The sequence below is a fragment of the Pantherophis guttatus genome, chromosome 1 (genome assembly GCF_059756535.1).
Source record: "Pantherophis guttatus breed Tessera chromosome 1, ASM5975653v1, whole genome shotgun sequence".
NCBI lineage: Eukaryota > Metazoa > Chordata > Lepidosauria > Squamata > Colubridae > Pantherophis > Pantherophis guttatus.
The window spans coordinates 22,681,532-22,709,048 of record NC_142063.1 but is presented as its reverse complement, the minus strand read 5'-3'; the positions used below and the strand labels follow the sequence as shown (position 1 = coordinate 22,709,048).

General features: G+C 44.5%; 1 protein-coding gene and 2 long non-coding RNA genes across 4 annotated transcripts in view; 2 read left to right on the top strand and 1 right to left on the bottom strand.

Annotated features, from left to right (window-relative positions):
* The window catches only part of LOC117677521 (uncharacterized), a 9,540-nt gene extending 5,865 nt beyond the window's left edge, over positions 1-3,675 (top strand). For both annotated transcript variants that reach the window (XR_004594804.3, XR_015734328.1), the window contains exon 3: positions 405-3,675. This is a non-coding gene — a long non-coding RNA (uncharacterized LOC117677521). The remainder of the gene's footprint in view (positions 1-404) is intronic.
* Positions 2,967-23,096, bottom strand: IFI30 (IFI30 lysosomal thiol reductase). Its single transcript, XM_034437563.3, has 7 exons — positions 22,772-23,096; positions 16,770-16,952; positions 16,598-16,672; positions 14,178-14,267; positions 11,233-11,385; positions 9,255-9,323; positions 2,967-3,308 (listed from the first exon to the last, which is right to left on the bottom strand). The coding sequence occupies exons 1-7, from the start codon at positions 22,901-22,903 to the stop codon at positions 3,153-3,155; spliced, it is 858 nt and encodes a 285-aa protein (XP_034293454.1). The 5' UTR covers positions 22,904-23,096; the 3' UTR covers positions 2,967-3,152.
* Positions 23,063-27,517, top strand: LOC148116354 (uncharacterized). The gene is made up of 2 exons (XR_015734330.1): positions 23,063-24,574; positions 25,300-27,517. It is a non-coding gene; the product is annotated as an uncharacterized LOC148116354 (long non-coding RNA).

The following is a 27,517-nucleotide window of genomic DNA, read 5'->3' as shown; positions in this document are numbered from 1 at the left end:
ATGTATTTTTGCAGGCACCGGTCTACCACCAAACTGCCTTTTACCACTGATCAGCTGTAGGGCAGCCCTTTGAAGCCCTGCGACAAGGGTTTAAACAGTTTTTTTCCTTATAGCCCATCAGCTGGAACTCAGGAGGCAGCAATAGTTTGGGGGTGGGGCCAAATAAAAGGTAAGAATAACGCGGGGGAGTGGGGGGGCAGAACTGGTTCGGTGATATCATATCGTCACCGCTACTGGCTCGGCGAAACCGGGCGGAACCGGGAGGAACCCACCTCTGATCTGCAGGATGTAGATGCAACATAACAAAAGCAGCATTGTAGCATTGCTTGCAAGGTGTGTGTGCAATGGCAAATCTAAAAGGGATGAGACTTGTGACATTGTTTTTTTATTCCCATCCCCTGTAGATGCTACAGAATTGGATGCGAATTCTGCTGACTGCTGGCTTCCAGCTCAAGGTTTACTCAGCCCAGCGTTGACTCATCCTTCCATCCTTCCGAGGTGGGTAAAATGAGGACCCAGATTGTTGGGGGCAATAGGCTAACAATATGATAAAAACTGCTTAGAGAGGGTTGTAAAGCACTATGAAGCGGTATATGTCTATAAAATAAGCTGACAATGCAACACAACCCCTCTACTTGTTCGTGATTTCCTTCCATGGACATTCTGATCTGGGCAGCAGGTTTGATTGGGCATCAGAGATTTGAGTGTGCAGCAAAACATAGGTAGCCGTTTGATATATGCGAGCCTAGGGATTTCATGCAAAACATTAGATTGGTGTCTCATGAAGTGGCTCATGCATACTATTTTCCCATCTCAATCTGTCACCTGCTTCCCATCAGTGGTTTTTGGGCAAAATAAGCAAAAGTGAGTGAATGAGAGAGGAAGAACAAGAGACAGATCGGTAAACGTGAGTGACTGACAAGTGTGAAAGACGATCAAGCGAAAAAGACCATTGAGTCCAAGAGTGGTAGCATGCACGTTAGTGTGAGAGAGGCAGGGGAATCTGAGAGAACAATACAGCATTCATTATTCATTACATAGATATAAAAATAAGGCTGCCTCTTTGGCTGGAAGACTGGAGCTGTTTTTAACAATTAATTAATACAGTACAGGTAATCCTCGACTTACAACAGCTCATTTAGTGACCATCCAAAGTTACAATAGCACTGAAAAAAGTGACTTATGACCATTTTCACACTTATGACCCTTGCAGCATTTCCCATGGTCACATGATCCAAATTTGGATGCTTGGCCACTGGTTCCTATTTATGACGGCTGCCGTGTCCTGGGATCATGTGATCAGCTTTTGCAAACTTCTGACAAGCCAAGTCAATGGGGAGGCCATTGATTCCAGATTCAATTAACAACGGTGGCAAGAAAGGTTGCAAAATGGGGCAGAATTCACTTAACAAACATCTTGCATAAATGTTGGGCTCAACTGTTGTCGTAAGTTTTAGGACTATCTGTAATGCCATATTAAATAGAATAGCCATGCATTGCAATTGTCAGGCCTGGAAGCCATCTTTTGCATTGAATCTTCAGGCCTGCCACATTTACTATTGTGGGAAACTGGGAGGGGGGATTGTATGGAGTAAGGGTGATATATAGTCATAATAACATTCATTTCTCAGAGAGTCAAGGACATTCTGCCCTGCACCTGGAGGGTTGGAACTGGGAGGCATCTCTAGTTGGGACGACGCTTTGATTGGACCATGTGATAGACATGTGGGTGCTGGGCAGGGACTTGGACTTTCCTTTGTGTGGAGAAAACCTGGAAGCTTTCAGATTCCGGTTTTTCCAGATGTGCCAATATGACATTTCTAATAAATTGGAACTTTGAGGAACCTCAAGCCTTGCAATCTTCTTTCGCTGGGGGTGTTACTTGGAACCCTGACAGCAATTGCATGTATCCACGCAAGAGAGAAGGTGACAACCACTGGAAAAGGCAAGCAGAAGACAGCAATGGAACAAGAGACTGCACAAGAGCGATCATCTGAAGTTTTATCCACAGAAGGAATGGGAGCTCCTGAGCAAAGCAGGAAACCTTCCACCCACTTTGCAGATCGGGTTTCAATAGATGGCTAAACCTGTCATTCCAGCCTTTTGTTGAAACTCGCCTTCTCCCCCATCCCTAGCCTGCTTCAGGGACAGCAGCTGAAGGATGTTTTTCCCATGGCCAGGAGATCCCCTCAACCACTGCCCCTTAACTCGCTCTGTCATAAGAGCACCACTCGCCAGCCGCATTACAAAGACAGGAATAGAGGCCAGCTACCAAATTATGTAGTTGTGCTCCCACGCGGAAGGAAAACCAGGGGTGAAATGCTACCAGTTCGGACCGGTTCACCTGAACCGCTAGTAAAAAAATGCTACCAGTTCAGACGAACCGGTATTTCCAACAATCCGCTGTGCCGCGTGATTTATATTCGCTAGAAAGCAGGAAATCCTGCTTTCTAGCGAATCTAAATTGCGCGGCACAGCTGTTCCCCCCCTCACTGTTCTACTTACCTTCTTAAGCTTTTTTCAGCGCTGTGCGGTAGTGCCTGCAGTGCGCCTGCACGCAAAGCGCACATTTGGCACACACTGCGCATGCGCACGCAGGGACCGGTAGCAGACCTCACAGGATATCACCACTGAGGAAAACCACATTATATTGGCTACCTTGATGCATCTTTATGTAGCAAACACTCTTCGGGAATATTAACAGAGCTGATGTCAAGGTTGGTCCTTAGGAAGACGTTACTCCCACCTCCCCAGGTTATAATGCAGCTTCCCACATCTCAGATCACCAACAGGATTGGATGTTGGCAAGAAGAGACCAACTTTGTCCTTCTGAAGACATGATTTTTTTTTTCTAAAGACAACATTTCCATTTTGGGGGTGCAATCAATAGGAAGTAGGAATGAGGGTAAAATCAGCAACTTTTATGAGGTTAAAATATGTAATTCCTGCTAAAGAGTGACAGAAGCTACCTTTCCAAAGGTTTATTCTTATAGCACCAAAAAACCAAGATGCCACTCTTCTTCCCAAAACATTTGATTTTTCTTCTTCTGCCTCCTTGAAAGAGTTCCTTGACTTCATTACATTCCAGACCTAAGCTCCACCTTGTAGGAGCAGGAAAATTCAACAGATGGATTACATGTAGGATTAAAATCCTAAAAGGTTTCCTTTGCTTTTCCTTGGGCAGACTGATAAACTGTCTCCTCCCCCTCGGACAAGTTGGGTGCGGACTTCCTCAAGAAAGTTTGATTTGGGGAAAAAGGAAGAAAAGAAAGTTCCTTTGGCCTGTTGCAGGCAGGTGGCAAATCTCCCTGCAAACACAAAAGTAGGCAAAAATAAGAAGGAAGAAGGATTATCTCAATGAAATAATACTGACTTTTAGTTATCACACCTCTTAGTTATTGGCTCTGTGTAATGTGCATGTTCTTTTTTTTTAACTAAGATTTTTATGTCACCTGATTTACTACTCTGGACTAATTTCTCCTGTAAATTAACTTCAGAAAGCGCAAAGAAGTTTGATGTCACAAGAGGGATCTATCACAAAAAGGTTGCAGCACTGCAGCTCAGGACCTCAGCAGGTCATGAAGGACTTCAAAGAGTAGCAACAAGTTTTTAAAAATATTTCTTGCTGCTCCATTTGCTACCCCATTTTCCGTTATAAAAGGCTTATTTTAGATTCCACAAGCTCATAAATCAAAGCATGTTTTTTACGCAGCATGTTTAGAAAGCTATTTAAGTTTCGCAATCGGCTCAACCACCAGCTGCCCAACTTCATTTTAACCTAATTTAACGTGTTATGCAAATCTAGCCTATGAGATTGGGGATTTCTCGTTTTCTTCTCACTGCACGCTGTATTAATTTTTTTTCCTTCAAAAGACTTAATAACACCATAAACAGAAGCAAGGGACAACACCCGACATATTGGAATACTTCTTACGAATTTTATTTGTGCAGATTAAAAAACTATATCTCCCAAGTTAAAAGACAGTGTTAAATCTAAACCCTGAATGTATTTGTTTGTCTATTTAATGCTAGTATTAAATAAATAGATAAATACATTCTGGGTTTAGATCTACCGTGTTTCCCCGAAAATAAGACTCTGGTCTTATATTTTTTTGAACCCTGAAATAAGCACTTGGCCTTATTGCCGTGCATTCAAAAGCCCAATTGGGCTTATTATCAGGGGATGTCTTATTTTGGGGGAAACAGGGTAGTAGATCCGTAGATTTCTATATCACCCAGGAGAAGAGTGACTTTTGGCCATATCACATAAAATACACCAAGGGTTGTATTTTATGTGATATGCAGGGGTGAAATGCTCCCGGTTTGGACCGGATCACCCAATTCGGTAGTGATGGAGGTGGGTGGTTTGGAGAACCAGTAGCAAAAATCCCTGCCCCATCCCCACCCCCATGCCCAGCTGAGCTGCACAATCATCAGAGGCTTTTTTTTTTTTTTACTTTTAAAAGCATTTTTTCTAAAACCTTAGGCCAAAAAATGCTTTTAAAAGTAAAAAAAAAGCCTCTGATGATCGCGCGGCTCAGCTGGGATCTTCAAAGGCTTTTAAAAGAAAAAAACCCTTTTTTCTTTTAAAAAAGCCTCTGCCGATCAGCTGGGATCGTCAGAGCCTTTTGAAAGCATTTTTCGCTGAAGAGGTTGTAAAAAAATGGTTTTAAAAGTAAAAACAAAACAAAAAAGGCCACGCCCATCCAGTCACATTACTCCCCCAAGCCACGCCCACAGAACCGGTAGTAACAAATGTTAGTTTTCACCACTGGTGATATGGTTTATCATTTGGAATTATGGTAAATTTGGAATTTACCAAAAGAAGAAACAGACAAAAGAAGAAAACAGGTTTCATACCTGTTAGTATTCGTTCAATGGCCCCTGTTTTGTGTTGTAGTTTTTGCTTTCTACTAGATTATTTTAGAATATAATAACAGAGTTGGAAGGGACCCCAACCCGCAGGTTGCAGCCCACTACCGGGCCTTGGCCCATTCGGAACCTGGCCACGGAAATGGTGGGTGAGCATGTGCACGCATGCAGCTGCATTATGTAAGCCTGCCACTCACACAGATAAGGCCTGCGCTTGTGCGTACACTCGCCCACTGCTCATGAGTAACCATTCCCTCCCTCTCCCCCTGATCTGCAAGGCTGGAAAGGTTGGGGAACCCTGATCTGAGCCACGGTGGGGCAGTAGTTAGAGTGTAGTACTGCAGGCTACTTCTGCTGATCACTGGCTGCCTGCAATTTGGCAGATTGAATCTCACCAGGCTCAAGGTTGACTCATCCTTCCATGATCCTTCCGAGGTGGGTAAAATGAGGACCCAGATTGTTGGGGGCAATATGCTTATTCTGTAAACTGCTTAGAGAGGGCTGTAAAGCCCTGTGAAGCGGTATATACAGTCAGGTCCAGAAATATTGGGACATCAACACAATTCTAACATCTTTGGCTCTATACACCACCACAATGGAGTTGGAATGAAACAAACACAATGTGCGTTAACTACAGACTGTCAGCTTTAATTTGAGGGTATGTACATCCAACTCAGGTGAACGGTGTAGGACTTATAGCAGTTTGCATATGTGCCTCCCACTTGTTAAGGGACCAAAAGTAATGGGACAGAATAATAATCATATATCAAACTTTCCCTTCTTAATACTTGGTTGCAAATCCTTTTCAGTCAATCACAGCCTGAAGTCTGGAACGCATAGACATCACCAGACGCTGGGTTTCATCCCTGGTGATGCTCTGCCAGGCCTCTACTGCAACTGTCTTCAGTTCCTGCTTGTTGTTGGGGCATTTTCCCTTCAGTTTTGTCTTCAGCAAGTGAAATGCATGCTCAATGGGATTCAGGTCAGGTGATTGACTTGGCCATTGCATAACATTCCACTTCTGTCCCTTCAAAAACTCTTTGGTTGCTTTTGCAGTATGCTTTGGGTCATTGTCCATCTGCACTGTGAAGCGCCGTCCAATGAGTTCTGCAGCATTTGGCTGAATGTGAGCAGATAATATTGCCCGAAACACTTCAGAATTCATCCTGCTGCTTTTGTCAGCAGTCACATCATCAATAAATACAAGAGAACCAGTTCCATTGGCAGCCATACATGCCCACGCCATGACACTACCACCACCATGCTTCACTGATGAGGTGGTATGCTTAGGATCATGAGCAATTCCTTTCCTTCTCCATACTCTTCTCTTCCCATCACTCTGGTACAAGTTGATCTTGGTCTCATTTGTCCATAGGATCTTGTTCCAGAACTGTGAAGGCTTTGTTAGATGTTGTTTAGCAAACTCTAATCTGGCCTTCCTGTTTTTGAGGCTCACCAATGGTTTACATCTTGTGGTGAACCCTCTGTATTCACTCTGGTGAAGTCTTCTCTTGATTGTTGACTTTGACACACTTACACCTACCTCCTGGAGAGTGTTCTTGATCTGGCCAACTGTTGTGAAGGGTTTTTTTCTTCACCAGGGAAAGAATTCTTCGGTCATCCACCACACTTGTTTTCCGTGGTCTCCCAGGTCTTTTGGTGTTGCTGAGCTCACCGGTGCATTCCTTCTTTTTGAGAATTTATTTATTTATTTATTTCTTTAAATTTCTATACCGCCCTTCTCCAATGTAGGACTCAGGGCGGTGAACAGCCAAAGTAAAAACAAGACATACATACAAAACATACAAAATCTAAAAACTGTTTAAAATAATTAAATAATTTTGGCCGTAATTAAAACATTCCAATTTAAAATCCATTTAAAATTTGACTCAAGCTAGCCCAGCTAGTTGAAATAAATGGGTTTTCAGGGCCCGACGAAAAATCCGGAGGTCTGTTATTGTACGTAGCTCTGGGGGGAGGTTGTTCCAGAGGGCGGGCGCCGCCACAGAGAAGGCTCTCCCCCTGGGGGTCGCCAGCCGACATTGTCTGGCGGACGGCACCCTGAGGAGGCCCACTCTGTGGGAGCGTACTGGCCGGTGGGAGGCTATTGGTGGCAGAAGGCGGTCTCGTAAGTACCCCGGCCCTAAGCCATGGAGCGCTTTAAAGGTGGTCACCAACACCTTGAAGCGCACCCGGAAGACCACCGGGAGCCAGTGCAGCTCGCGCAGGAGAGGTGTCACGTGGGAGCGTCTCGTCGCCCCCAAAATCCCCCGCGCGGCCGCGTTCTGGACCAGCTGGAGCCTCCGGGTGCACCCCAGGGGGAGCCCCATGTAGAGAGCGTTGCAGTAGTCCAGGCGGGAAGTGACGAGTGCCTGAGTGACTGTGCGTAGGGAGTCCCGATCTAGAAAGGGGCGCAACTGGCGTATCAGGCGGACCTGATAAAAAGCCCCCCTGGCCACGGCCGCCAAATGATCTTCTAACGACAGCCGTGCGTCCAGGAGGACGCCCAAGTTACGAGCCCTCTCCGTGGGGGCGAGTGATTCGCCCCCAATAGCCAGCGATGGCGTCAGCTGGCTATATCGGGACGCCGGAAGCCACAGCCACTCGGTCTTGGAGGGGTTGAATTGGAGCCTGTTTCTCCCCATCCAGGCCCGCACGGCCTCCAGGCACTGGGACATCACTTTAAGGGCATCATTGGGGTGGCCTGGGGTGGAGATGTACAGCTGGGTGTCATCAGCGTACTGATGGAACTCCACCCCGAAGCCACGGATGATCTCACCCAGCGGCTTTACATAAATGTTGAACAGAAGGGGCGAGAGGACCGACCCTTGTGGCACCCCACAAGCAAGGTGCCTCGGGGTCGACCGCTGCCCCCCTGTCAACACAGATTGCGACCGGTCAGAGAGGTAGGAGGAGAACCACCGCAAAACGGTGCCTCCCACCCCCAACCCCGCCAACCGGTGCAACATGATACCATGGTCGATGGTATCAAAAGCCGCTGAGAGGTCTAACAGGACCAGGATAGAGGAGCAACCCCTATCCCGGGCCCTCCAGAGATCATCCACCAATGCGACCAATGCCGTTTCCGTGCTGTGCCCAGGCCGGAAGCCGGACTGGAGCGGGTCTAGATAGACAGCTTCATCCAGGTACCGGGGAAGCTGTTGCGCCACCACACTCTCAACAACCTTCGCAATGAAGCGAAGGTTGGAGACTGGACGATAGTTAGCCAAAACAGCCGGATCCAGAGAAGGCTTCTTGAGGAGGGGCCTCACCACCGCTTCTTTCAAAGCGGCCAGCAGGACCCCCTCACTCAAAGAAGCGTTAACAATCTTCTGGAGCCAGTCTCGTGTCACCTCCAAGCCAGTACCAACCAGGAGGGACACGGGTCCAATAAACATGTGGTCGCGTTCAGCCGTCCCAGGACCCTGTCCATGTCCTCGGGAGCCACAGGATCGAACTCCCCCCAGATAACACTCTCAAGACCTGCCTCAGTCATCCCGTCTGGACATACCCAGTCAGAGGCCAGCCCTTCCCGAATCTGAGCGATTCAATGTTTCAAACAGTTGTTTTGGCCACGCCTAATGTTCTTGCTAGCTCTCTGATGGGTTTGTTTTGTTTCTTCAGCCTAATGATGGCTTGCTTCACTAATAGTGACAGCTCTTTGGATCTCATCTTGAGAGTTGACAGCAACAGATTCCAAATGCAAATAGCACACTTGAAATGAACTCTGGGCCTTTTATCTGCACATTGTAATTGGGGTAATGAGGGAATATCACACACCTGGCCATGGAACAGCTGAGAAGCCAATTGTCCCATTACTTTTGGTCCCTTAACAAGTGGGAGGCACATATACAAACTGCTGTAAATCCTACACCGTTCACCTGAGTTGGATGTACATACCCTCAAATTAAAGTTGACAGTCTGCAGTTAACGCACATTGTGTTTGTTTCATTCCAACTCCATTGAGGTGGTGTATAGAGCCAAAGATGCTATAATTGTGTCGATGTCCCAATATTTCTGGACCTGACTGTAAGTCTAAGTGCTATTGCTATCTAGTCCTACTCTCTGCTCAAGCAGGAGAGCCTATCCCATTTCAGATAAATTTTAGAATGGGCTCTCTGTTTGATTTAATATTTTTTATTGTTTTGTATTTTCCCTAGTTTACTACCCCACCTGGAGCCTACTGGAGTTGGGCAGCCAATAAATTTAAATAAATACATTCAGTTTTTTAAATTTAATAAATAATAATATGATGCTAACGCAGTGCAATATAAGCAAAGCCAGAATAACTCATAGAATAATGTCTCCCCAACCCCTTTTTATCCATTCAAGATGAGTGGGGAAACAACCAGGAATAGTTCTTGGAAAAAAGTGATACTTGCCTTATACAAGCTGCAAACCAAATTGAAGAGAGACTTTTGTGCCTGAGTTTGAAGTTTTTCAGAGTGCTCCTGAGAAAAATAAACAAAGTGGAGGGAGACATTTTCACCCATGGCAGTAGACCAATGAGTCTGGTTACTCTGCAGGTAGATTTCATCAGGAGACGTGAATATAGGTAGTCCTTGATGTACGACCACAATTGAAACCAAAATGTATATTGCTAAGCGAACCATTTGTTAAGTTAGTTTTGCCCCATTTTACGACCTTTCTCGCCACAGTTGTTAAGTGAATCACTGAGGCTGTTAAGTTAGTAAAACAGTTGTTAAATGAACCTGGTTTCCCCATTGACTTTGCTTGTCACAAGATCACAAAAGTTGATCACATGACCCCAGGACATTGCAATGGTCATAAATATGAACCAGTTGCCAAATGTCCAAATTTTGATCACAGGACCAGAGAGATGTGGCAATGGCTGCAAGCGTGAAAAACATTCATAACTCACTTTTTTTCGTGCCACTGTAACTTTGAATGGTCACTAAATGAACTGTTGTAAGTCCAGAACTTCCTCTATCAGCACTGTGCAAAATGTTTAAGAATTGAGTTTATGCTCAACACAGTCATTCATAGCACATTCCAAGCTCAAAAGAATCCAATTTTGACCATAAAAGGTATTTTCAACTTCACAACAATTTGGAAATGATCAAAATAACAATAAGATGAACCCAATATTGTCACATCAACCTGTTTCAATCTTGAGACATCCCGAATTTGAATGGGAAGTTTAGAATTCAAGACAAGTCCTGCACTTACAACCGTTACATTGTCCTCGTGGACACATGATTGTGAGCTGGACAGTTGGCAACCAGTATGTGTTTATGACAGTTGCAGCATTGTGATATCACACAATCACCATTTGTGGCTTTCTCGGGGAATTCTAAAAAGCAAAGACAATGGAGGAAGCCAGATTTGTTTAATGAGCAGGTGATTCACTTAACAACCAGGGCAAAAAAGTTTGTACAATGGGGCACAGTCATATGACAACTTACTTATACAACCATATTGCTTAGCGATGAAAGTTCTGGTCTCAATTGTAGTCGTAAGTTGAGGACTTTCTGTACTATGTCATTAAAAATACATTATTGATTTGCAGAAAGAACATCCATCCAGTAAACACCGTTCAGTCACCCCCACTCCCCACTCCAACCCTAATCAAGGGATTACTATATTTTTCAGACTATAAGACGCACCGGACTATAAGATGCACCTAAATTTACAGGAGGAAAACAAGAAAAAAGTTTTTGGCCTCTGTGTGTCGCATTTTTGCCCTCCCCGGCCCCCAGAAGCACTCTGCGGTGCTCCGCACAGCCCGTTTTCACCACAAATAGGCCTGTTTTTGCCACAAACGGGCCCGTTTTTGGGCTCCCAAGCCCTCCGTGCTTCACGTTTTCGCCTTCCCCAGCCTCCAGAAGCACTCTGCAGCACTCTGCATGTCCCGCCTGCAGAGTGCTTCTGGGGACCAAGGAGGGTGAAAGCACAATGCGCGGAGGCTTGGGAACCCAAAAATGGGCCTGTTTTTAGTGAAAACGGGACATGCAGAGTACTGCAAAGTGCTTCTAGGGGCCAGGGAGGGCGAAAACGCGATGCATGGGGGGTTCAGGAAGCCCAAAACATGCATATTCGGTCTATAAAATGCACCTAAATTTTCACCCACTTTTAGGGGGGGGAAAGATGCATCTTATACTCCAAAAAATATGGTACAAGGTCGTAAAAAGAAAAAAAAAATGTTGGATGAAGATGTAGATCTCTCCTTTTACATTGTGGTTTAGCAGCAATTTCTTTGTAACATCACCATTGCAGCTCTAAGTTCAGAGAGCACCAAGGACCCCAGAGGTCAATCCTAGGCTACAATTATTCTCTTCTAAGATGAATACAAGAAGACATGAGGGGGGAACATTACCTCCTGCCTCCATTAACACTTACCCCATTGATGAGAATCCATGGCACATACTCATGATGTGGTTTCAGAGCCCTGGTGAGTTCAGCATTCCTATGCATAAGCTTGTTACCTAGGTCTCCATTCACACATGCATTGATATCTGCTAGAGAGGCGTTAGGAGCGTACAATTTCAGGCACTGCAGAAACAGAATGGACAATCCTTATTGCTTTGAAACAAGAATGAGCAGTTTCATTAAACCCGTTCCATTGATCCCTGGAGCCTCTAATCACAACCACTGAAAGATGAAGGTGGATTCACTGCCTTTGTAAACCCTGCTGCTACAGAAGCCGATGTATTATTTAGGCTTTCTCTCAGACCCTTCCAGCTTATAGAAATGAGCAAAAAAAAAAAAAAAGGAATGCAAGTACTATATGAGTTCCTGGAAAAAAATGTGGGATAAAAATTTAAGAATAAATTATACATTATTAGTAAATTTTGCTTTCAATCGATTGGTCACTTATGGCAGAGGTCCCTAACTCCAAGTCCACGGTCTGCTATAGTCCACCGCCTGTTGGGAACCAGGCTGCGTAAGCCACAGGCGAGCATGCAAAACTCCATTTGCGTATGCACTGAATTACGTGGCACATGCAAAACACCCCCCCCCCGCTGCTGCCGGTTCACGGAGCCAGAAAGGTTGGGACCACTGACTTACGGCATCTAATATATTTCAGGTAGTTCTTGGTTAATGACCATTTCTTCAGCAACCATTTGAATTTATAAAGGTGCCGAGTGAGGGATACTTACAACCAGTCCTCAAAGTTCCAGTTATCGCAACTTCCCATGGCCATGGGATTGCAATCTGCAACCTTTCTTGACGGCTTCCCCCAAGCAAAATCAATGGGAAAGCCGGTGCTCGCTTAACACTTCACAGTGATTCACTTAACGACTGTAACCAGAGTCTGTTGGGACTATCATCGCTAAATGCATGGTGAAATTCCGTTCCCAATTACCATCATTAAGCAAATTAAATTAAAATTTAAATGAGTATTAGCAGAATTCAAACAGTGGGACAGAAGAAGGAAAAGCTTTCCTGATAGTGGAAATGGGACAAAACATAGCTCCCAAAGAAGTTGTAAACTAGGAGCTTCAATTTTACTATCTGAGACTACCATCTAAACTTCTTTGACCATACTGTAGAACAGGGCTGTCAAACTCGCAGCCTGTATGCCGGATGCGCCACGCGCTGGCCACGCCCAGTTTAGTGAAAGGGGGGGGAGTTGGGATATGTCACGTGACACCGCTGTGACAACGTGAGTTTGATACCCCTGCTGTAGAAAGTAAGGAAGATGATCTCGATAGAAATATGCAAGGCATTTTGTGTATTTCCTGGGTTAAAGGAGATGAAATATTTTAAAGTCCTGAGCAATGAGATGATATTTGGAAGAGGCTCAGGCAGTTACCTCCCTGATTCACCGGAGTATAAGAAGGGGGAGGTGGAAGGTTTGCAAGATGATATTATGATAGACTAGTGATGGCTAACCTTTTCTGGACCGAGTGCTGAAAGCGTGCATGCGTGCACCCCCGAACCCCCTAAATGCAATGCATATGCATCCCCATGCATGCACTCCATCCCCCGCGCATATGTGTGCACCACACCCATGCACCCCAAACCCTGCGTGGCCCCTGCATGCACCCGTGCACATGCGTGCATGGCTCTCCGCATGCGCCCCCCCCATGCATGCACGGCAGGGATCCTAAAACCAGCTGGCTAACAGGAGGCATGTGCACATGCGTGACAGAGCAGAGCTGGGGCAATGGCTCGCATGCCCACAGAGAGGGCGCTGCTTGCCACCTCTGGCACGTGTGCCAGAGGTTCACCATTACGGTGATAGACAATCTTATTATTTATTATTAAATTAATTAAATTAAATTAAATTAAATTATTTATTTATTAATTCAATTTGTATGCCACCCCTCTCCGAAGACCCAGGGCAGCTCACAATGCATTTAAAATCATTATAAAAAACATTTAAAAATTAAAACATTAAAAACATAATTTTTTAATGTTAATTTTATCTTAATAAAACTAGTATTGGTCTTCCAGAGGAATTGGTTTTCTGGGCTGGTCTACCTAATGGAGTTCACACATGTAGTACGGACACCCGGCTTGCTAGGATTTTTTTCAGCTTTCTTGCTTGTATTCAGCTTTTACTTATTCTCCTTAATTTTATTATTAATTTATTCTCTGGCACAGTCCCTCGGCCAAGTTAAAAACCGAGTGTTTGGCCTTGTTGTGACTCCGACCCCCGAGCCCGTCTTATCGGAGGGAGAAGACTCCGAAAGTGAAGGAGAGGAGTTGGCCAGGCCTCCCTCTCCAGGACCCTCCTCTTTGCCTCAGGTGTCTCCTGAAGGAGAAGAGATAGGCCAAGAGCCAGGCATCTCCAAGCAGCCGCAGTTAGACAGCGACGGAGATAAGTCTTGGCTGGATCCCCTCCAGCGTCGGAAAGACAAGCGCATGCAGCAGAGAAGGAGGCGTGCCAGAGATTAAGCTGAGTCACTGGACCACACCCCACAGGGGATAAAAGGGGGTGTGGTGGCCATTCAAGCTTTGTGACGGACAAAACTGAACAGCTAGCAAGTCATACTATGTCTCTGGAACTTAGTTATCTGCCTTCCTTGGATTTATTATGGACTGGACTTGACAATTCTTTGGCTTTGTGAATTTATTTTGGTTTATCTGATGGAGGAGGAACACCTTCCTCTGTGAGTAAAGTTTTTGGCAAGCAGCTACTGGGTTGCTGCCAATTCTGTTATCGAAGGAAATTATTGTCTGCAAGTTTATTTTAACTCCTGGCTGACTGTTTGTGTGCGTGTGTGAGACAGGGACAGAACAGGCCTTAGTTCTACCATCCCTCCCTTCCTCCCTCCCTCCGAGGTCTCCCTGTTATCCTTGATCAGATCAGAATTGCAGGAAAACCCGTGGCATACCAGTGGCAAGCTGGTGACGACATCTGTACTTGACTCCATGCAGAAGATGAGTAGAAAATCGAAGTTCGGGTACAGATGACTGATACAAGCCTAGTGAAGACAGAGCACAAGGGTTAGGGCAGGGCTGTCCACAGCATAAAGTCAGAAAATCAAGCTTACAGCTACAACACACATCTACATCAACGGGCATAAAAAGGCAACACCATGGCTGCCACCTCGACTTTTTTGACCACACCTTCAAACACCCCTGCAATGGGGACAACAAGGAGAGATGGGGAAGAGGGTGAAGAAAGGAGAAAAACCATCCAGTGGAGAATGCCAGTGCCTAGGGGTTTAGGCTATTCTAAATCCTATTGTCAAAACTTTAATTAATGTTAACAGATGGAACCAACATTTAAACAAGCTAATAATTCTGAAAAAAGTAAGACATAAGAATCTTCCTTTCTTTCACCCCCCCCCCTCCTCCCATCATTTATTGCCTTTCCCCATGCTTCCCAACCTGGACAACTTTAAGATGTCTGAACTTCAACTCCCAAAACTATGTGGCTGGGGAATTCTGGAAGCTGGATTCCAACATATGGAAGTTGCTAAGGTTGGGAAACACCCTTAGAGCAAATGAAGTACAGGCAGTCCTTGACTTACAAGTTCATTTAGTGACAGTTTGAAGTTACAATGGGACTGAAACACGACTTGTGACTGTTTTTCACACTTATGACCATTGCAGCATCCCCATGGTCACGTGTTCAAAATTCAGAGGCTTGGCAACCAGGGTGGATAAAAATCAATGATTTTTTTTTAAAAATCAAAAAAATCGGATTTTTTTGATTTTTATTGAATTTATTTTAATAAAAAAACTTTTGGGGTAAAAATCTATCGTAAGATAGTTTTCTATTTAAGATACATAAATAATTTAGTTTATTCAGCATGAAATGGAGCTTAGTTATGTAGCATGAGGCTGTATATTCTGCAACACTGGGACTATCGGTGAGTCAACAGCGGGTCAAAGGAGTAGCAGAGATGACAGTTGCTCTAAAAATTATGATTTAAATCGAGTTGATTTAAATCAAGCCTTTTTACTAGTGATTTAAATCATGATTTAAATTGTGATTTAAATCAACTCGATTTAAATCAAATCCACCCTGTTGGCAACTGACTCATATTTATGACAGATGGAGTGTCTCAGGACCACATGATCCCCTTTTGCGACCTTCTGACAAACGAAGTCAATAGGGAAGCTAGATTCACTTAACAACCGTGTTACTTAACAACTGCAGTGATTCACTTAACAACGGTGGCAAGAAGGATCATAAAACGGGGCAAAATTCACTTAACAAATGTCTCACTTAGCAGCAGACATTTTAGGTTCAATCATGGTCGTAAGTCAAGGAGTACCTGTATGGTCGGGGGGGGGGGATATGAGCTCTTTTCCTATCTTTTGTGAGTTTCTACAAGTAGACGTTTAACATGCAAACTGGCTGCTGAAGCTTGACAGATAATTAAGGCATCCATTTCACCCTGAAATCCACTCCCGAAATGGGCCTTTCTCCTCCTTCCTGAGGCCCTTGACACATCACACACAGCTTTGGCTTGTAAGTTTGTGCTCTAAGGCATGCTGCTGTGTAGATTGGGGTGTCAAACACAATTTCATTGAGGGCCGCATCAGGGCTGTGGTTGACCTCGTGAGGGGGCAGTGGTGGGTTGTTCCCGGTTCTGTCAGGTTCTTGTGAACCGGTAGTAAAAGCGGCGGGAGGCTCCGCTCACCCGCCCGGACATCATAATGGACAATCTGCGCATTCACAGAAGCGTGCGCGCTCCCGTTGCGAACCAGTAGTAAAGGTAAGTAGAACCCACCCCTGGGAGTGGTGGCAGGGTGTGGCCAACTGGGTGGGCATGGCCAACTGAATGGGCGTGGCCAGCTTGACACCACTCCCCAAACTGCTGGCATGTTTCCTCTTTGCACTGGGTAGACTGGGCCGAAGCCACGCTGACCCAATCTTTCCTCTTCGCATTGAGTAGACCAGGACGGCCCCACAGGCCGGATCCGACCACATTGCGGGCCAAATCTAGCTCACAGCAGTGGTGGGTTGCCCCTGGTTCACACCGGTAGTAAAACCAGTGGGAGGCTCCGCCCACCAACCCTGATGTCATCAAAATGCTTCTGCACATGTGCAGAAGAGCATGCGCGCGCGTGTGCAAGCAAAGCAAGCCTGTGCACGCGGCCCCGCTGCAAACCGGTAGTAAAGGTAAGTAGAACCCACCTCTGGCCCACAGGCCTTGACTTTGACACCCGTGGTGTAGATGCAGGAAGCCATTTCCAAGTTGCAACCTGGGCAAGGTTGATCTGCTCCAATAGGTCATTCCCACATCCCACCCCCACCCCCAACTATTCTCACTTTATCAGTTACTCTATAAGCACAAACCTCTATCATGTTCCCCAAGCATTCCTCTTCCCCATGCTGGCATTCAAAGTGCCATTTTGTGGCCTCTTTCTTCTCCTGTAAGATGATAAATGGAGTGGATGAGAAATCTGGACAAGGAATCGTCTCCATAACATCTTCAGTCATTCTGCTGCACCCAGGGATATTCTCCTACCTCTGCATTCCCGTAGGGGACTAAAGTGATGTTCATGATATCTCCTAGCATCAACCAAGTGGGAAAGAGCATCAGCACAAGAAACTCGCGGCAACCAGGACAGAGGGATTCATAGTAGAGGCTGATAGAGACAGGGTCGGCTTTCGGGGTGTTGGAGATCAACCTGGTGCAATGCTTCTCCACCTGCAAAGAAAGGAAAGTCTGCATCAAGACGGGGTGTTCGTGGTTTGACCGCCTAGTATGCCAGCAAATTAAAAAGGCAGTTGTCTTCCTTGGATAGAGCCGAAGAAAATATTCTTTTTCATAGCTTATACTGTATATGAAAAAGGGATGCAGTGGCTCAGTGGCTAAGAGGCTGAGCTTGTCGATCGAAAGGTTGGTAGTTCAGTAGTTCAAATCCCTAGTGCTGCGTAACAGGTTGAGCTCCCGTTACTTGTCCCAGCTTCTGCCAGCCTAGCAGTTTGAAAGCATGAAAAAAATGCAAGTAGAAAAATAGGGACCACCTTTCGTGGGAAGGTAACAGCGTTCGGTTCGCCTTTGGCATTTAGTCATGCTGGCCATGGAGACGTCTTCAGACAGTGCTGGCTCTTCGGCTTTGAAACGGAGATGAGCACCGCTCTCTAGAATAGGGAATGACTAGCACATATGTGCGAGGGGGAACATTTACCTTTACCTATACTGCATATGTTCTGCTGGTTCATTCAAAAGAACTTTAAATGGTTGGAAAGGCAAAAAATAATCAGCATCTGGATAATTCTGTCATGAGGGTGGCAGTTCTTTCTCCGAGCTTGCAGGTTGGTTTCTGTACATTTTGTTACCATGTTGGGTAACATCTTCAACGGAATTTAGGGGAATGTCAGTGTCAGTATTTTTCTAAGGGCTTCATGTGATCAGTAGGTCTTGTGATGAGGAGGTCACATCAGGTGAGGGTCACATCAAATGAAGGTCTTGTGATGGGATTGGTGTGGGTCCCATCACAAGACTCTCACTTGACATGAACCACACCTGATCCATCATAAGACCTCACCTGACGTGACTTCCCCATCACAAGACCTACTGACCACACGAAGCCCTTATAAGCAGAAGAACACCGACATTGGTATCTCCATCAATTCTGCTGAAGATGTTACAAAACCTTCAGAAACCAACCCACAAGCTTGGAAAATGAATCTCCACCCACATCCTACACCCAAGCCATAGGTATTTGTCACTATGGCAAGTCTATCATGCTAGAGAAAAACTCCCTGCTGTGGCATCCATCAATACAATGCTACCAGAGGGCGAAATGGATGGTTCCCCAGGTGCTGCCACCTACTTATCCTCTGTAACCATGGGAATCCATTACATGTCCTACCTTTAAAAATGCAAAGAGGTTTGTAAGGGAGAGGGAAATTCAAGTACTTGTGGGTAATCACTTTGCTAGAAGAATAGGCAAGCATTTCACTGAAAATTGCAATTTGGCTATAGATGTTGTCATGAGGATGTTCCACCTATACAATATCATCCCCCTGAAAGTCAAATGGGGCCCAACACCTGCAAGGTTTTAAAAGTTGGGATGGCAAGGTCTGGAAGTGTAATAGAGTTGGCCAATTGTTTTAGGAGACTGGACTTCTCCTCTGTCTTTGTTGTTCTTCCTTTTCAGCCTGTCCCCAGTCAGCATAGAACTCATCCATCACTAAGACCAGGGGTGAAATGCTCCCAGTTTGGACCGGATCGCCCGATTTGGTACCAGAGAACTGGTAGCAAAAATCCCTGCCCAACCCCCCATGCCCAGCTGAGCCATGCAATTATCAGAGGCTTTTTTTTTTTTACTTTTAAAAGCATTTTTTCTACAACCTCTTCAGCCGAAAAAATGCTTTTAAAAATAAATAAATAAATAAAAGTTGGCCATGCCCACCCAGTCACATTACTCCCCCCACCAAGCCACAGAACCCGTAGTAACAAATTTTACATTTCACCACTGACTATAAGACCCCTTAGTGCAGCCCCCTGCAGCCGAAATGGGGAAGGTCTGATTTAAGGACCTTGTCTGTCTTGTGGGGTTTTTGGTGTTCTCTGGGCTGGTTGTTTCCTTTGCAGATGTTTCATTATCCAACTAGGTAAGATCTTCAGTGCTAGAAGAGTAATGCATTATCATTTGGGTAATGAAATTTCTGCAAGAAAACCACCAAGCTCAGAAAGCACCAAGGATTCCAAAATTCATCCCTGAGCTACAAATTTTCCCATGTCTGAGCTGGTGTCTCTGCTCCTCCTTTCCCACACCTTTGGGCCAGCTCTCAAATGTGGAACCATGTGAAATTAACAAACAGGAGGGAAGATGCATGTCAGTGATTGCATGACCTCTGTAGACGCCACACACTAAATAAATAATGATGTAGCTCCAGGCTACTTCCCTGTTTTAAACCTTAGGACGTTTCTTTCAGGAAAAAATGCCTTCCACAACCAGTGTGAACTCTTATAAACACAGCCTGATTATTATACAATGCACAGATCTAATTGTGAAAGATTGTACCAAGGAAGGTGACAATTAAAAAAAAAAAAACCCTCACATGCTTTGATTCACACCCCTCCCAAGAATTCATCCATTTCCTTTCTTTGTAAAGAGAAGTGAAAGTGTGAGGCTTTGCCAAAAACGGAGCCGATTTATTTTACCCAACCGTGGGGTTTTCTGTCTGGAATTTTCCCTAATAAAATGGGCTGGGCCAAAAGAGGCTGTGCAAAGTCTCTTTTATTACAATCTAGCTGCAAAGGTTTTGTTTGCAAGGTGGCTTTTGAATTGGGACTCCCAACTTTCTAACTGCAGGGGAAAATAGGCCAACAGTACAGATAGTCCTCAACTAATGACCACAGTTGGGATCCTCACTAAGCAATGTGGTCATGAAGTGAATCACGCCAGACGTCACAACCTTTTCTGTTCCATTTGTTATGCAAATCACTGCAGTCATTAAGCGGATCACGAAGTTCTCAAGCAAATCCAATTTCCCCCATTGAGTTTGCTTGCTGGAAGACCCCCCTGGGAAGGCTGCAGGTGATGATCATGTGACCACAGGACACAGCAACTCTTTAAGTGCATGTTGCAATGGACATTAAGTGCAAGGACTGGTCATTAGTTGTTAATTTAGTTAACTAATTTCAGTGGGGTTAAAACTGCCTCCTTGAAAATTTTCTTGCTTCCCTCATTGAAAATTTTTATAAATGTAAACATTTTAATTCTAAAATTCTAACGTTTTAATTTTTATACACTGGTTCATATTTTGACGCTGTATTGTATCTCACCCAGAATCCTTCTTTGAGAGAGATGGGTGGTTCCGAAATGTAATCAATGAATCACTTTTCTTAGTGGCAATCCTGTAATTTTGCATGTTGTTAAACAAATGGTATGTCAGCACTGGAACGAATGTAGTTTGGAATGCTGACATCGAGAACTATCCCTGCTAACTTCCTTAGGTCCAGAATTGGTAAGAACCCTAGTTCAGTTTTGAAATAAAATTCCTTTCAATATTTATTTGAAAGGCTGCTCCATTATAAAAACGCCATTAGTTCGAATTCAAAAATAAAATTGGAGAAACGGGGAGATCCTTGTGCGGTTAGCTAAACTGTGCTCAGCCATTGTCTGTTTAGCCATTAGCTGAGTATGCCCAATACGCAAAAGCCTTAAATCATGATTTGCAAACCAAATGGAAGTATTTGCGCAACCCAAGGAGCCATCATTTGCCCTGTGTCTTCCTTTTTTTAAAAAATTTCATTGAGGAACCACTTTTTGGCATGAGAAAGTCATTCAAAAACACAGCAGGAACAGACCGTACACTGATAATACACATTAAAATAAAGATGTGATTTGCTTATGGAATAGCTGCATAACTTATTTTAATAAGCATTAGGATTTCATTTATGCCTGGAAATTAGCGGGAGGCCATTGCTGTTCCCTATTCAAACAGAAAGGTAGCACAAATATATGCCAGCTGACAGAAAGTATATATGGTTGTGGATTTAGAGAAAGGATACCAAAATGTGAATAAGCTTGAATTAAAACACTTCTGAACTCTTGCCAAGAAAATTGCAGGGACTAGTCCAGGCAGTTGCCAGGAGTCAATGTTGACTCAAATGGCACACACACAAACAACATTCTGCATGGCAGATATGGCGCCTAATGTTAGTTACTAAATGCAGTAACAGCAGTTTATGATGGAAGAAAACTATGAGAAAGAGATAGGTAGGGAGTTAGAGAGAGAGAGAGAGATGATAAATATGGATTAGCATATGAACATGGTGAAAGGAAGGATAATTTATAAGGGTGGAACAGTACATAACTGGTACTGTATGTACCAATTTTGCAGTATGTACTGCAAAATACTGATTTTGCAGTATTTTGTTCGCTTCTTTTAAAAATGTCTTCAACTGACTATTGCTCATCGGTTTTCTGCACTTTGCACTGCATAATTCAGATGCATCACAATACAATTTTCATCACAGCCAGTCAATGGGGCCCACACATCTAGAGAGTAAGGGAAGCAAAAGGGGATGTTTTGAAACGAGTGGCTGGGGAATTAAAGTCCACAAGTTTTAAAGTTGCCAAGGCTAGACATCCTTGTTTTAAAACTTGGAGAGGATGCTGGTTTCTACACAATTCAGGCTGAGTTCTGTGAGACCATTTTTTAATATGTACTACTGGCATATACTGCCTTTTACTTCCTGATCAAGCCTGCTGTTTCCACCCCCTATTCCTTATGCACAGGTTCCAGGAATTTCTGCCTACTCCCTGCTCTCCCTATTGCATAGCTGAGAGAAATTAAAAATCCAAGTCCTCTGGCATTAAAGGAGGAGCAGCAAGGGGAAAAAAACACCAATGTTTTGCAGGTTATTATTGAGCTATGGATCCACCCTTCTCCTTGGATAATGAGCAATACTTAACACCAACAAAGGCTTAAGAAACTTAAGTCAAAATTTCACCTTGTTGGCCTCTACAGGAAGCATTTTAAAAGAAATGTCTGGCCAACTCCTATGATTGGGATAAGAGAGTTATGAAGATCTTCCCTTTTTCAGGGAAGGTCATGGGTCTGGACTTCGGACCTTCTGTTATGAATTTCTTCCATCTGATCATCCTTTAGGAAACTAGTGAATGAAGGAAAAATATAGTAACCGTCTAGTGATTCTTCATTGACAGCATGAGTTCTTTGGAAGCCCTGACTCAAAAGTCCTTTGCTTGGCTTCACAGCCTGCCTTCCTTCCTTCCTTCCTTCCTTCCTTCCTTCCTTCCTCCCTCCCCTCCCCTCCTCTCCCCTCCCCTTTTTTCTGGCATTGATAAGATAATATCAATAGTGCACACACACTACCTAAACAGACCAACCTTTACCCCACATAGGTCTCCCTATTACTTTTCTGCTGGAAAATAAACCGTACCAATAAAGGAGAATATTTGTAGCTCAGGGTTAAAATGAGGGGTGCGCTGATGATGTTAACCTAGTTTGGGTAATGAAACCTCTGCAAGAAAATAACCAAGATCAGAGGGCACCAACCATCCCACCCCACCCCATAATAAAACGTCCCATCTTTTCGATGGGGATCCTTTTCTACCATCTTGACGGTTTGAGCTGCTTGCTTTCTTTCCTTTCCTTGAGCGGCTTTTTAGAATGGACTTTTTCTTGTTGACAATGCGGAGAAGAGCCAGCACCGGTGAAAAGGGTGAAGGTTCTGACTCGGGACGGAGAGATCTGGGTTTTAGTCCTCTCTCGGGCACCCAAATGCCAACTGGGACGACGCTTTCTCTCATCCTCCAAATCAGAGTCAAGCCCGCTGAAATTCAAAGCCCTGCCCCAGTGTTTCTCGACATGCGTGGGCTGCAACTTTTCGGGGATCGCTCAGGGGAAGCTAGCAAAGAGGGGGGGGGAGAAACAAGCAGCCTTCTGCAGCAGGAGATTGCAAAGCACCCAGTTCGAAGCCGCCCCGGCGCGCCTCATGCAAACGAGTTATCGGCGTGCAAGCCCGGCCACCCGCTCGCTTACCTGGCAGGCTTGGGCGATCTCTTTGGAACTGCACCAAAGTTGCGGCGGATAACCGCACGTCGGCCTGTTACTTTCCCCGCAGGAGCTCGCCCAGAGGCTGCCCGCGATGAGGAGAAGAAGCCAACCAGCCATGGCGAAGCGCTCCCAAATCTTGGGCGCCAAGACCAGTTTGGCGGGCCTTTAAACTCTCTCCGCCTCGGCCCGCCCCCTTTCCTGCTCGGGGCAACCTGTTTTTCCTCTTTGGCTGCTCTTCGTGACTCAGCCGGCCTCGGACGGCCCTTGGTCTTGTGCGCCTTTCCTACTGTTTGAAATCTCCCCGTTTTCTGGGAAGGTTGGGAGTTTCGGATGCCGTCACCCAGGCGCATGATTGCATTTCTGCTATCTGAGGGGGAAAATGCAGATACGACCAGCAAAATTGATTACAGAAGAACAAGATGTTGCTGATTTGCAAAGAGGTTGAAATATAACCCTGTATCTGATTCTATTCATTCTCACAATAAGTTTCTGGGATGTGGGATGACCGTTGTTCCTTTCCCTTAACTCTCCAATGCGCCTTGAAAGCCTTAAATGTGCCTGCCCAAATTCCAATTCTGGACTACCAAGGGAAGAGAGCTAGTAGTACTTTTGCTTCCCAGCTGGCACCGAAAGCTGAAAGAGGGCTCTAGTTTTCTAACCAAGCTGGGACACTTGAATGAATGCATTTTGGGAAGTTCCTTTTGTCTTTTTTAGTAAATGGAGTTTCCAGATTTTACAAACAAAAAAACTGCATCTTTATATAAGGAGTAGGAAGCTTAGTTTAATTTGTCTCTGGCCCCATCCCTCTGAAATATTAAAAATTTATGCATTCCAGATAAGGGACGTGGAGCTCAGTGGCTAAGACGCTGAGCTTGTCAATCGAAAGGTCGGCAGTTCAGCGGTTTGAATCCCTAGTGCCACATAATGGGGTGAGCTCCCATTTCACTGTTCCAGCTTCTGCCAACATAACAGTTCGAAAACCCATAGAAAATGCAAGTAGAAAAATAGGGACCACCTTTGGTGGGAAGGTAACAGTGTCCCGTGTGCCTTTGGCGTTTAGTCATGCCGGCCACATGACCATGGAGACGTCTTCGGACAGTGCTGGCTCTTCGGCTTTGAAATGGAGATGAGCACCACCCCCTAGAGTCAGGAACAACTAGCACATATGTGCGAGGGGAACCTATATGCATTCCAGAGAAGTAGCCTGGAATTGAAGAAAACTTCCTAACAATGAGGACAATTAACCAGTGGAACAGCTTGCCTTCAAAGGTTGGAGGTTTTTAAGAAGAGACAGTAAATCCATTTGTCTGAAATGGGTCTCTCCTGCTTGAGCAGTGGGCTGGACTAGAAGATCTCCAAGGTCCCTTCCAGCTCTATTCAGATTCTCATTTTCTGGACCTTAACAACAGCCATTGGTCACTAGGATGCAGGCCAGGGTTTAGTTCGTTCCTTGCCGTTTCCAAATTCAAGGCAATTGTCTTTGGACTACAAATTGAATGGGGGAGGTGGGGGAGGGTTTGAAAAAGAGCTGAAGTATTGAGCAATCGTGATGGATGCATCTTAGTTGCCTGCAGGCTGAATTCTCTGAGTGGTTTAGTAAACATAATTTTGTTTAATTCATTCAATAATTAATCCTCTAATTGTTATTGGACTCAAAACATCACTGGCAACAGGGAGGCTGATGAGCTGAGTTTTCTTCAGGGGCTAAACTGCATTTCTATGTGTCTGTCTATATGGACCCTGAGGAGAAACGTCTGCAGCACACCTTAGCTTGACTGCAGTGTACAGGTATTATGTACCAAATGTCTATTTTTCCCAAATTTGCAATTCAAAACTTGTTTTCTGCTGCCAGAAGCATGGTGGGGGACGATGTGTAAAGTCCAAAAATGTACTTGAATCACCAGAATGCCAAAGAGAGAGACTAAAGAGGCTGGCTAGAGTTAAATTTTAAATTGATTTTAAATTGGATCGTTTTAATTTACGGCCAAAATATTTAATTATTTTAAACTGTTTTTTAAATTTTGTATGTTCTGTTTTTTACTTTGGCTGTTCACTGCCCTGAGTCCTATTTGGAGAAGGGCGGTATAGAAATGGAAACAAACAAACAAACAAACAAACAAATAAATAAGAGGCTTGGAAAAATATCAGCTTTAATTTGTACGAAGAAGAGCTGGGTAGACCATACCACTATATATAGACAAAGAGCATGCAGTGAAAGGCCACACCTTGGGGAAGGTATGGCCTCCATTTATACCTTCAGAGGCCCCGTGATCCATGCCTTCCTTTGGTAGTGCAGCAAGGTACAGGGGGGTTGAGTGCTTAGCAACAGAGGGGCTGGGTGCTTAGCAACACAGTTATCAGGCTGGAGTTTTACAGAAAAAGAAGATAACAGATAACAAAAGTTCCAGAGGCAATTCTAATTCTAAGCAAAGCAATTCTTACAGAAGGAAAACAGCAAGTTATTATTATGTCCCAGTAATTCTACTTATTCTTCTATTATTATGTCCCTACAGTTGGAAAATAGAGTGAGGGGAGAAGACAAGGCTTCAGAGAAACAGATCCTAAGTTGTTAATTTGGAAAAGAGAAGGTGTGTTATATCATCAACTTTCCTCAATCCAGTACAGCCTGGGTGACAAGCAAACACCACCATCTCTGACCACTATTACTGGTGGTTTCAGGATACGGAGTTTGAGCAACACAGAAGAGCCAAGAGAACATGAATGGGATAGAATCTCCTGCTTGAGCAGGGTGAAAAGCAGTGGTGAAATTTGAACTGGTTTACTATGCATTGTACACCACGCACACCAAAAGGAGGCATGGGGTAAGTAGAACAGCGCGCGGGGGGGGGGGAATCAGCTGTGGCGCACAATTTTTTTTTTTACTTTTAAAAGCATTTTTTACAACCTATTTGGCCGAAGTAAAAAAGAAAAGGTTCTGACGATCGCGCGGCTCAGCTGGGATCATCAGAGCTTTTTTTTAACCCTTTAATAGCATTTTTTAAAAGAAGCGGCAAGCAGGCAACTGGGCAATTGGGTGTGTGTGGGCGTGGGGGGCAGAGATTTTTGCTACCGGTTCTCTGAACCACCTGCCGCCATCGCTACTGGATCGGCCGATCTGGTCCGAACCGGAAGCATTTCACCCCTGCCTCAAAGGTCCCTTCCAGTTCTATTCTGATTCTAATTCATTTTATTTCTGGTGGCCCAATACCAATTGGTGTCCTTGTGCAAGTTTACTAACACAGAGCAGGAAAGTAGGAGAAAAATCATTCAAGGTTGCCTATTTGTCAAGTTAAGAAAACACATTTTGAAGAATGTGATTTAACTATGATCGTTGCAAGAATAGATGTTAGCGGATGTGACAGATATGCAAGCTCAGGTGACAAACCAAAGGATCACTATTCAGGTTCCTCCACCTTTTCCTCATGTAAATGCAAGAATGTTTGCCATTGGGAGAGTCATCTTCAGAGTAGGCCATTCCTCTAGGTTTAGACGAGTGTTTAAAATGAGTGGACTTAAATTCCCTGAAATCTTCAGTCATCTTGCTGGATTAGACTACAGTATATAGATATCTAAATCATCAAACCCCAGAAAAATTGTGAGTTTGTGAGTGGTGATGATGACATTTATGCTTTCATAATATGTTCTATGCAATATTTAGCCGTGTCAGAAGCCCCAAGTATCATGTGGTGTGATTGACATGGGATTATATAACTATCATGACTCAACAAACATATGACACTGTCAGCACAAGTCAGCACAAATATGCTGAATGTGAATAAGGCAATGATTGTTGTGTTTCAGCTCCTTCCCATGTTGTGTTGTGTTTCCCCTATCGCTGTGTCTCCAGAGCTCCTAGAATGTCCCAATTTCCATTCTCTACAATGATTGATGATCAAATGACATTGCACCCATTCACTGATCTCCCTGCAAAAATTGTATATTTTCATTCATCTGCATGATCTAGTGCATTTTCAGAGAAACTGCAGCTTTATTGGTAGATGGTTTGATGTTTCATATTTAGACTAATCATAAAGTTTGGGCTGGTATTCACAGTTCTTCTCTCCATCCCTTTGTCCTATTCTGGAGCAGTGCCATCAACTCTACTTTTTGTGCCCAAGGCCATATGATACTATGTGACCAATACATCTACTACTGTCAGGGTTCCAAGTAATACCCCCAATGAAAGAAGACTCTGAGGCTTGAAGTTCCTCCATTTTATTAGAGATGCCATATTGGCACATCTAGGAAAACCCGAATCTGAGACTTTCCAGGTTTTCCCTATCCAAAGGAAAGTCCAAATCCCTGCCCAGCACCCACATGGTCCAATCAAAGCACCGTCCCAACTGGAGATGCCTCCCAGTCACACCCCTCCAGGTGCAGGGCAATATGTCCTTGATTCTCTGAGAAAGGAATGTTATTATGACTATATATATCACCCCTGCTCCACACAATCCCCCCTCCCAGTTTCCCACAGCACTAAATGTGGCAGGCCTGAAGGCTCAATGCAAAAGATGGCTTCCAGACCTGACACTGAGATTCAGAGTGCAAATGCAGAGTTCTCTAGGACTATGTATCCTTGTTTTATCCCTGTAGTATTTACTGTTTATTGATGATGGTATATTGATGTTTGATAGTTGATCTTTGTTTATTCATGTCAGAAGCACCTTCAAGTTACAGACATATAACATTCAACACTGAGCAAGTAAAAAGGTATAAAATAGGTCATAAAAA

Excerpts from the sequence above, each read along its gene's own strand:
- IFI30 (XM_034437563.3), bottom strand. The coding sequence starts at position 22,903 with ATGGCTGGTTGGCTTCTTCTCCTCATCGCGGGCAGCCTCTGGGCGAGC. Across the intron at positions 11,386-14,177 it reads TCGTCACCAGCTTGCCACTG|TGCCTGAAATTGTACGCTCC; the intron begins GTATGCCACGGG and ends CTGTTTCTGCAG. Across the intron at positions 9,324-11,232 it reads CATGGATTCTCATCAATGGG|GAGCACTCTGAAAAACTTCA; the intron begins GTAAGTGTTAAT and ends TATTTTTCTCAG.